At 44.3% G+C, this 10,540-nt stretch overlaps 1 protein-coding gene across 1 annotated transcript; it reads right to left on the bottom strand.

Annotated features, from left to right (window-relative positions):
- Nucleotides 1–286: 286 nt before the first annotated feature.
- GABARAPL1 (GABA type A receptor associated protein like 1) lies at nucleotides 287–8,849 on the bottom strand. The gene is made up of 4 exons (XM_027093106.1): nucleotides 8,506–8,849; nucleotides 3,865–3,943; nucleotides 2,542–2,660; nucleotides 287–1,640 (listed from the first exon to the last, which is right to left on the bottom strand). The coding sequence occupies exons 1-4, from the start codon at nucleotides 8,593–8,595 to the stop codon at nucleotides 1,575–1,577; spliced, it is 354 nt and encodes a 117-aa protein (XP_026948907.1). The 5' UTR covers nucleotides 8,596–8,849; the 3' UTR covers nucleotides 287–1,574.
- Nucleotides 8,850–10,540: the final 1,691 nt, after the last annotated feature.

Raw genomic sequence — 10,540 nt, 5'->3', positions numbered from 1 at the left:
GCAGGCAGTCTTCCACCTTCAGCTCTGAGGAACACGTAAAGCGGTGACAAGGCATTCATCTGCGGAGGAGAAAATCACCCACGTTGCACCGACACCCTGGGCACGCTGCCCCGCCTCCATTCACCTTTGGACGGTGACTCCTGGGCAGTGACGGGCAGGGTACACGTCTGGCCGCGCGTGGGCACCCAGCCGACAGCCACCCCAACTCTAAGTTTTCTGCTTGGAGTCCACACGCCGTCTATTCTAAGACGTACTAAATAGAAGCGACATTTCTGAACTCACGGCAGGTTTTTACGCAATTCTTTTATTTCCTCGGCCTGACAGCAGAAACTTCATGATACAAGAGCCTGCAGCTGACAGAACTGACACACGGATTTCCACCACGGGAAGGACCCTTTTCATTAGCGGAGATGAACTGAAGTGTCCCATCTGAGTGCAATTCCCGCTTCCCACTCCCACCCACATCATAACCCCTAAAGTGAAAACGATCAGAATCAGATAGAATCCCCAGGAACTACTAAAAGTCACCCTCTCAAATGTTTCTATCTAGCAGCTGTGGTAAGTGAAAACCCAAGGAGGGAAGCAGCTGGCCCTCACTGGGCATTTCCGTGCGTGTGAGAGTGAAGGGCAGCAGCCCGGGAGCAAGAATTCTGCATGAGCGGGGACTGTGGACAATCCATCTTACCTCACACCCGCCCCTTCCATACGTAACTCATCTTTGTCCCCATCCATGGAGTGAAGTTTGGGAAATGCCAGACGAGGGATTTTAGCCTATCACTGGAAATGGCGGAGGCTCATTCAAGGCCAAGGTAGGTGTGGGGAAAAGGGGCACCAAAGAGCAAAGCAGGTTAGACAGAGATGCTCAATACTTGGTCAGTTCCAGTTTAATGCTATCAAGACTCTTGGCAATCCTGACATCCCTCACGCCTGGCCTCTATTTTCCAGCAGAAGGAGAGCTCCATCTAAGTGTCTGGGTCTGACGTCTACTGCCACCACTGGGGTGGGTACTGTGATGCTTGTGAGATGACAATGGGATGCGGGAGGAGATGTGGACATAGGAGAGGTCAGGGGTCACAATGCTTCAATTACAATGGGTCTCTTTTGGTCCCCAGGAATGGTCCACTACCAGTGATCCTAGAACATTCCCATCCCCTTTCCCTACATGTCTTGTGCAAATGTCAAATATAGAATCTCTGCCCAAAGAGAAGGAGAGCGGAAAGTTACGGGTGGTCCACGATCTCTGGCCCCAACTTGCCCACCCCCTGATTCTTCTACGGAAATCCCACGAAAGTTAATTCGCAGCAGTGTTGTGAGACTAGAGCATCCTCATTTTTCTATGAAGCCAAAAAACAGCTCTGTCCTGACATGCTTTCTCCCTGGGCTGAGAAAGCAGCAAAAAATATCAATTGAGCATGTGAAAATATGGTGATGGTGTGTGCAGTGTAGTGTTTCCAGATGTCTTCACCTTCTGTCTCCTCCACGGGGGGAGCCCTCCCCCCCTCTCTCCCCAAGCCCCACACACGCCCCTCCCCCTGCCCCGAGTCCGGGTGCTCCCATCGGCCGGCTTCCGCCACTCACTTCCCGTAGACACTCTCGTCACTGTAGGCCACGTACAGAAAATAGTCTTCCTCGTGGTTGTCCTAGGGGAAGAGGTAAGACAACGGTTTAGAAAACATCATCACATTCATCATCCCTAGGATTCAGAGCCTCACACAACTCTGTAAGGCAGGCAGAGGAGGTATCATAGTCCCCATTGAAAAGAGCATCGAAGAAGCAGCAGAAGTGGCTGGGATTCAACTCTGAACTCTGAGTTCACAAAAACCTTCGTGGAGAACACCATACACGCCAGGGATACAAACATGACCCCTAAAAGGCTCACTCTGGCAAGGGGAACATAGATCCAATGTAACTATAGATACTGGAATAAAAACTAATAGAGAATGTATGCTGTGGAATAAAAATGAGAGGTTGTTAGAAAAGTTTGTGCAAGTCACTAATGGGACACAAAAAGAAGGCAGTATTGTGTGAAACCCTTTAAGGAATAATAATGCAGTAACAATCTTAGGTGATATAGCACGATAAAGTCCTTTATTATAGTTTTCTCATCAGATTCTGACAGTTTACCAATTAAACCAAATAAAAACACTCAAGTTATTCCCTCCAACTGAGTTTATCTGTGAAGACAAATGAATCCATTTACAGACTGCCGTAATTTTAAATTTCATTTTATCTGGAATTTTTGCAGTCAGAAACCACTTCCTGCTGTTTCAATAAAGACGATCCAATGTTAAAACACTATAGCAAGGCAAAACTAAAAAGAGAATTCAAAGGGACTGAATCTAGTGGGCTGCTCACTCCATAAGGGACAAGTGGCATCTGATCTCCCAGAGCCTGACACGGCCTCGTGAAAGGAACCTGATAAACAACACCTCCTGCCCCACTTCCCAGGTATGTTGGTAACACACCTGGGATGTTGATAACACACCTGGGACAAAAGCTAGAGAAGGCCAGACTGCACAGTATTGTCACCAGGACCATTACCTCATACAGCTGGCCCATGGTCGCGCTAGTGGGAGGGATGGTGTTGTTGACAAAGAAGAATAAGGCGTCTTCGGGTCTCAGGTGGATCCTCTTCCGGATTAAGAAGTAGAACTGGCCAACTAGATGAAGGAAGGTTTTAGAAAAGGAAGGAAAGGAGGAAGAAAATGAGAGGTTAGCAGAACGGTAAGATCCAGAAAAAAAATCCTACTGCACCTGTTTCCAAAAGTACCAGACTTACGTATCACCTGAGCAGAGCCCAATACCGTCCTACAGCGTTAGAAATAAAAAGTGACACTCAAAGAAGCCTGCATATTTCTTGACATGCCATCGAGGAGTTTAATTCCTCAATCCTTCCCCACTTTACTCAATTTCAGACCTAATGTTAGCCTATCCACTCAAGGCCTGAGGACACCTTTGAGGGAATACAACGTGTCTCCAGACTGAAACACTCCCATCATTGTCTAAATCGGACTTGAAACACACTTCCAGGGAATTCCCCGGCAGTCCAGTGGTTAGGACTCTGGCCCTTTCACTGCCAGGGCCCGGGTTTGATCCCTGGTCGGGGAAATAAGATCCTGCAAGCCACGTGGCACAGCCAAAAAGAAGAAGAAAAAAACAAAAAGAAAGAAAGAAACACACTTCCCACTCCCACCTAAGACAAACTTGTGACGGGAAGCAGTCTCATAGACTGCAGTAATCTCAGCACAATTAGTCACCCCAATGTTGGGGCAATGAGTGGGGTTCGATGCGTTACCCTTCACTGAGCACACTGGAAGATTTCTAGAAGGCTGATATGCAAATCGAATAACTCTGGAGCAAACACATCTACAAAATCTTTCCAAGTGCCTCCTGGATGCACTGGTTACTCCATTAAGAATCAACATGAAGAATGAATGTATCCTATCCAAACAGTATCTACAAGATGTATTAACAAAAAACTGTAGCTTGAGACAAGGTGTTCAGCTGAGAATCTCTAAAATGTGATTCTCCCAATAAACTAGTCTGGTTTTCCTTTTGGAGTAAATTGGTATAAAAAAGCTGAATTTTAAGCGGTTTAAATAACGGACGTTGGATCTTTTCTTTCAAGCTTTCGTACTTTGCTGCATCTAAATCAAACAAAGCACTATCATGGGAAATGCTTAAGGAAATTGGTGATGGGAAAGAACTATGACATCACCGTTTTTGAATCACCTAACTCTCAGGAGAATCCCACTCACTCTCTTCAATTCTACTTCCTCTCAATCCCACAGTCGCACGCACACAGGAAGGACTGGGAATGCTTTCCCATGGGAGGAAGTTGTCAGGGGAGGGAAGGAGCATTACCAGTGAGGTCAGAGGGCACTAGGTACTTCCTCTTGTCCAGATCAGGCACCCTGGCCTTGGGAGCCTTCTCCACGATCACCTGGGAGGAGAAGTAGAAAGTGGGGATAAAAACTGCAGAATCCAACCTAGTATTTTCCCCTCTACATCCTACAGTTGCCCTATCTGAAGTGAGTTTGTCTAGGGCCGATACAGCTTTTCCATTTCTTATTCCCCCTTCCCCCTTACAAAATGTATGGGGAAATGGACTTTCGTAATAAGGTTATGGTTTTATTACTGCAATAACAAGAGGATGAGGAGGGCATGTTATGAAAAGTAAAGATTTTAAAACCTTGATTTTAATTACGAATTACCTGTAAGGTATTCTATAGGATATACTTTCTGGTATTGAGTTAAAGCACCAAGAAGATTGTCTGAATTTTCTCAGATGGTCCTGAGTACCTATTAGTTTTATTCTTTCATATAAATGCTATTTATTAAAGGTACAGATAATGTGGTTCAAATTTTATACTTTGTCAAAATTTTTGAGAACTGAAAAAAATATATTCAAGACACTATTAACTGAAAAAGAGTAAGTATTAAAACAGTTCTTATATTCTTTAATATGATGTCAGTACAATAACTAACCCATTAGTTAATACTGATTATCTGTTAGGATTTTAAGAGATTTTTCAATGTCTGCATTAAATATTTCTATAATATTTCAAGTTTTAGAAAGATCATATATGGCTGTAACGAAAAGAAAAAAAGATATGTAAAATTTAAAGACTCTTTATACATGAAGATTTATAAAATATCTTATAAATAAATTTTTAATATTAATTTAAATATACTTAAATGTAAATATTATATAAATATATTTACTATTTATATATTATATGATATAATATTTAATTTCATTTAAAAATATTTAAAATCTACTGTAAAACCATCAGCTTTAGATTTTTAGTTTAGAAAATATTATCACTCTAGGCAGAAGATATGGGAAGTACAGAAAATTTAAAGAAATAGAAATATACACTGGACAAGTATCCCTAGTAGCTTGTGACCTTCAACAGGTCACTTAACCTCTCTGAGCTTCAGCATTCCAACAAGTAAATGGAAGACGATAACTTTCAAACACATCTTTTACAGAGGCATGGAACTGATACAATGAACTTGAATAATCCATAACATTTTAAGTGAAAAGGCTTTGTAAATTACAAAGATCTAAACATAAGGATTGATTTGGAGAAATCTGAAGCTTTTAAATTTAAGGGGAGAGAATAACAAGTGAAAAACCTACTTATTTTTGCACAGAAAAAGAATCCTGCACCTGGAAGACCAGAAGGACGTGATCATACTTAACAATAAAAATAAATCCAGTTGCAAAATAAATGAGTCACAGGTACAAAACGTCGTGTGAGGAATATAATAATAACTAAGTAATATGGTGACATACCATAACTAACTAGACTTATCACGGTGATCATTTTGAAATGTATAGAAAAAAATCACTATGTTGTGTAACAGGAATTAACACAGTGTTGTAGGTCAATTACACTTTGAGAGTAAATCCTAAGAGTTCTCATCACAAAAAACAAGATTTTTTTTCTACTTCTTTAATTTTTTATCTGTGTATGAGATTATGGATATTCACTCAGCTTACTGTGATCATCACTCCATGAGGTATGTAAGTCAAATCATTATGCTGTACACTTTAGACTTATACAGTGCCATATGTCAATTATATCTCCATAAAACCGGAAGAAAAAATAAATAAATAAAAATCAAAACTGCAGCAGTGATATGTGAGTCAGAAATTAAAAGAAAAAGTAGGAAGAGCACAGGAGGAGACCAGTGATGGCGCAACAATGAGGATGGACAGGAGGCCGCAGGCACATAAAATCAAAGGGAAGGAGGCTGCCTTGTGTCACGCAGGAGCTCTGAGATGACGTGGCAGCTCCAGCCTGGATTAATAAGACACGGAAACCATGTGAAGGGAGCAGAAAAAGAGAGCGACAAAGCCAAGTGCAACTGTGACATCGGGAAGAGAGGGTTGGATGTGGAGGAAAAGGAGGGGAGAAGGAATCATTAAGGCCTTCGCTTACCAGAAAATATTCAAGTTCCCAGGAACCCTTCAGTTACAGTGGGCCCTGGGCCTAGATGCTTTGCCTGTTTGGGTCTCAGTTTTCCTCCTCTGTGAAATGTGACTAATACTCCATAGGGCTGCTCATGAATTTCAAAAAACAGGCAATCTCTTCCTAACAGTTTCCTGCTATGTTGCAGGTTTTCAATACACTGTAGCTAGAAAGGTAACTTCAAAATCTCATGAAACTCTGTCTCAAGGCCCAAGCACGCCTATTCTTTTGGGTGGCAGCTACAGATGTGCTCAGGCTACACTCAAGTCACGTAAGCAGTCAGGGTACGTGACTGCTTTAATGACACCAATGGTCTAGGGGGAAAGGGCTTTAGAAATCATTTAGTCTAACCCTCTTCTCCGTAAACACAACACTTGAGCACAGCAAGGTTCAGGGTTCTGCCCAGAACTTGCACCAAATCTCAGGATTCAGAGGGTAGAGATCCTTTTGCATCACAACTAGAAAGAAGGCCACAAGCTGAGCACCTAAGGAGCAGCTAGGAGGCTGACCACTGGTTAAAACCTAACTGGAGGAATCATGAGATCTAAGTGAGAGTCATAATGGCTTACAAACTATCACAGAAGTAAAACATTTAACACCAAACAATGAGCAGAACAAAAATAGGGGGGGGATTAGCTGAAATATTCTGGGTGAATGCATGTAAATGACTGAAATGGAAAAGACTGTTTTGAGGAAATGTATGAGAATTTTAACTAGATTTAGGAACAGTACAATTCTGAGTTTGTGACTTATACGGAGCTTCCTGGAACAGAGCCTCATACTTAGCGTTCTGAATAAACGGTAGTCATTTTGCCGACTGGGATGCGTTCTGGCATCCTACTACCATCTGTGAACTCTCGAAGGCAGCAACAGTTGACTTCTCTATTTCCAATACCTAACACTGCGAGGCACACACGGCACACTTAAATAATTCTGTTGAACAGAACTGCATTAGAGATTGAGAAACAATATGACATGGAGGGCCCAACAGCCAGGGTCAGAATCCCAGCTCTGCCACACAGCAGCCAGGTGAAACCTTTCAGGAAGTTACTTCGGTTCTCTGTGCCTCAGATCCTGCCTCTGTAGAATGGGATTATAACGGTGTGAGGACTAAGTGAATGAATATAGACAGGGAACTGAGAATACTCCCAGGTACATGGTAAGTTATCAATCAAAGTTAGTTGTCACTTTCAAATATTACTATAAGAGAGTAGGAAGGGGTATCACCAAGATTTGGGGGAAACTTTTAAAGCAGTCATGCAAGGTCCACAGACCAAGCAAGCAATCTGTCACGAATCCGTCAGTGGGTAATAGGGCTAGCTCTCCTTTTTAGCTGAAAACCCTTTTGTATGTAATTCCTGGGTAATGGAACAGCCCTGATATCTCCTCTACCCTTATAGGAAAAGGACTGCAAGGGGTTTATACGGCCCAGGTCGCTTTTGGCAGCTGTAAGAACATCAAAGTTAGATGAGGTTTGGAAAGGAATTCAAGAGTACCTCTCACCATCAGATAATGGCAATTCCTTTACCTGCAAATTATCTGTAATATTTATCCGAATGCCCCTGCCCGAAGATAAAGGGTCTTCGGGTCCTTAGGGTCTCTAGTCCCCCATCGCCAAAGCTCACTGACTGTTCCCTCCACCACACTTTAAAGCCTTCTGCCTTCCCATCCGGCTGCGTAGCCCACAGTAGAGAAAAACCAGGCAGGAGGCGGGGGAGGGGGAGAGGGGGAAAGCGCCCGGATGCAGCAAGATACCTTACTATTTCTTCCCTCTTCACTGCCTGCACTAGTTTTACATTACATACGCCAGAGTCCAAAAACCCGAGAGAAAAAAGGTCTCAGTCCTTCCTTATTGTGTCCAGGTACAATGTGTTCAGAATAAATACCGGAGGAAGGCTGGCTACAGCCCCACACGCCCCGGAGCCAAGAATGATGAGGCAACTGCGCGGAGAACGTGACCTTGTTTTCTGGGCCAGGCCTGTCTTGGGGCGCCCCCCATCCCCCCACGCCCGCTCCCTAACGCTCAGAGACAAAAATAAAGGATCCACTGGCTTCCGAACATTTCCCTCCCAAACCCAAGGCTATAAGGGCCAAAGTCAACTTGATTAACGGAGACCCACCTAAGGAGAAAACTGATGGGAGCAAATCCACCTCATCTGTTATTCCCAGAACAATTTCCATGCAGTCTTAAGGGCAGCAAATGGGTAGTCCCAACCTAATCATTCTCGCGCAAAAAGGCCCACATTTGGAGTACCTCCCAGCTCACACATCCTCTGAATACTGCTGAGTCACTCAAACGTAGGCTCCGCTCTAAAACTGCGGTCAGCTCTAAAGATGGGGACGGGCGCTGGGGATACGGGTTTTAAAGGGTCCGCAGTGCAAACGTTCCTTCCACTGGCTCTCTCCGTAGTGAAGGGCGTCCAGGTTAAGTACTTTTAGGGACCACCTTTCTGTGCCTCTGGCAGCCATCACGACTCCGCCGCCCCCCACTCATTCCCTCCTCCCCCTCCCCCTCCACACTCACAGGGACCCGGTCCGGATATTTCTTCCGGATCTTTTCTCCTTCCTTTTTCCGATACTCAAAGGGATGGTCCTCCTTATACTGGAACTTCATGATGGACCGCAGGGTTTCTAAGATCCCCGGACGGGGCCTGCCTCCCTCGCGGACGAAGGCGTCTCTCCCCTCTTGATTCCCTCGGAACAAATTGCAATGTGTCTCAGACCCGCTTCAGAAAGACCAGTCCCCGTCGCACTGCGGCTCCGCAGAGCTTTCAGATGGGGTCTCGGGGGCCCCCGGTCCAGAGGCACGGGAGGCCCAGGTAAAGAATTCCCGGAGGCTTTTCCCGAGACTCGGGAGCACAAAAACAACACGGCGGCGCGTTGGTCCTGTGACGTCACGAAGCCCCGCCCCAGGCCCGCCCCCCGCGACCCGTGGTCCGCGGGATGGGGGTGGGCGGGAGCTCTGTCCATTTCGGTCTTTTCTCCTTCCATCTAAACTTTCCCTGCATAGAGTTCACTGGGACCACGAGCAATTTTCACCTCTTATTTTATGGTGACTGTGACATTAAAGGTGTTTTTCAAACAAAAAAAATGTTCTAATAATGTCTTCTTCCCTCTCCTTCGCAGTTTCTTGGTTGGGCCCCAAAACAAATACAGATGGCGAAAATCCAGCTTTTTTCAGCCTGTTGGGATCTGGAGTCTGGGAACAGATGGGATGGGGGTCCTGGCATTCCTTTGGCCCGTGCAGAGGTGCCCCGTGCTTGCCTTTCGCCCTTCGCTCGTTGGATTGCACTCGCCCGGCGCCTTCGGTGCTAGGCTGGCTGCCTCCGACCGTGACCCCTCCTTCACCACGTTGGCGTCATGTTGTTTAGGTCCTGGCCGCAGGCTGCTCCTAGAGCAGCAGCACAAACAGAGCATGACTAAGGGGTTTGAAGAGACGTATAAGGTGAAGGGCAAGAGGTGTAATCAAGGTCCAGAGAAGTGATGTCAGTCCCGACTACTAAGGGCTTCACACACATTCAGATATAGAAATGATTTACTTTCTCTTCTCTTAACCCAGAAGTAGGATCTGTCTTCGGAAAAGAAAATATCAAGAGATTCAGGTGATTAACTCAGTAGTCCTCAAACATTTTTTTTTCCCCCTAAGGCAAAAATTCCCCGGAGAAGAGTACTCCTCTCCTCACCTGGATACAAAGTGCCACCGGAAGGGCTGGTGACGGACTGGAGGGTGGACCTGGTGCCAGTGTCGCCTCCCTCCGGCCCTCCCCTTTCCCTGCTAAGAATCCGAGGACAAAAGGCCTTTCCAACCACTACTAACGACAGTGATTCCTGGGACCTGTAGGGGAGGAGCAGCAGAAATTGTAAGATAAAAAAGAGTGAAGAAAAGATGAAGAACGAGGGGCTGCTTAAACAAGGCCCGGAAGTTCTGAAAAATGTATCAGACAACAGCGGCCCCAGTCACCTGTCTACTTTCAGCAAGGTCTCCTTATCTCTGATTTGAAAAACAAACCCACAAAAGAAAAGAAACTAAGTTTCATTATTGAAACAACGAAAATGAATTGCATAGCCTTTGATGCTCATTATTTTTCTCTATGGCATTTTTCAATCCTTCTCATGTATGAAAATCCAGGAATTCTTTTATCACATTGTATGTTTATAATGTTTAGTCCTTATTCTCAAACTGAACATTTTAGCGCATTTGAGCTTTGACCCAAATGTAGCTAAATCTCTCAAAGGAGTACTTTAAAACCAATTGAGAAAAGTAATTACGATGGAGATTAATATTTTTTAAGAGTGTTGTTTTCCCATCAAATCTACTGGAAACAATCATAGCTAGTTTAAAGCTGATTTTAACTTTTATTTTAAAAATACCTAACCACAGTGGCAATTTATATATGAAAACTAATTTGGAGATGAAATATCAGTTACTCTTTCTGCCTTACGGCTTCTCTAAATGCTAATACTTTATCTTAGACTACCCAATCCTTCAACTCCCACAGCTTGCTCTCTACCTTTATTTGTAGCAGAACACTTATTATATAGGAGGTAATTTTATAAAT

Source organism: Aethalodelphis obliquidens, unplaced genomic scaffold (assembly GCF_003676395.1).
Source record: "Aethalodelphis obliquidens isolate GAN/ISIS:26980383/991018 unplaced genomic scaffold, ASM367639v1 scaffold83, whole genome shotgun sequence".
Taxonomy (NCBI): domain Eukaryota; kingdom Metazoa; phylum Chordata; class Mammalia; order Artiodactyla; family Delphinidae; genus Aethalodelphis; species Aethalodelphis obliquidens.
Note: the sequence above shows the minus strand (reverse complement) of the source record. Positions and strands in the feature narration are given on the sequence as shown.

Coding starts and splice junctions, on each gene's coding strand:
- GABARAPL1 (XM_027093106.1), bottom strand. CDS start 8,595: ATGAAGTTCCAGTATAAGGAGGACCATCCCTTTGAGTATCGGAAAAAG. Junction 3,944..8,505: donor AATATCCGGACCGGGTCCCT/GTGAGTGTGGAG, acceptor TTCTCCTCCCAG/GTGATCGTGGAGAAGGCTCC. Junction 2,661..3,864: donor AGTGCCCTCTGACCTCACTG/GTAATGCTCCTT, acceptor TCCTTCATCTAG/TTGGCCAGTTCTACTTCTTA.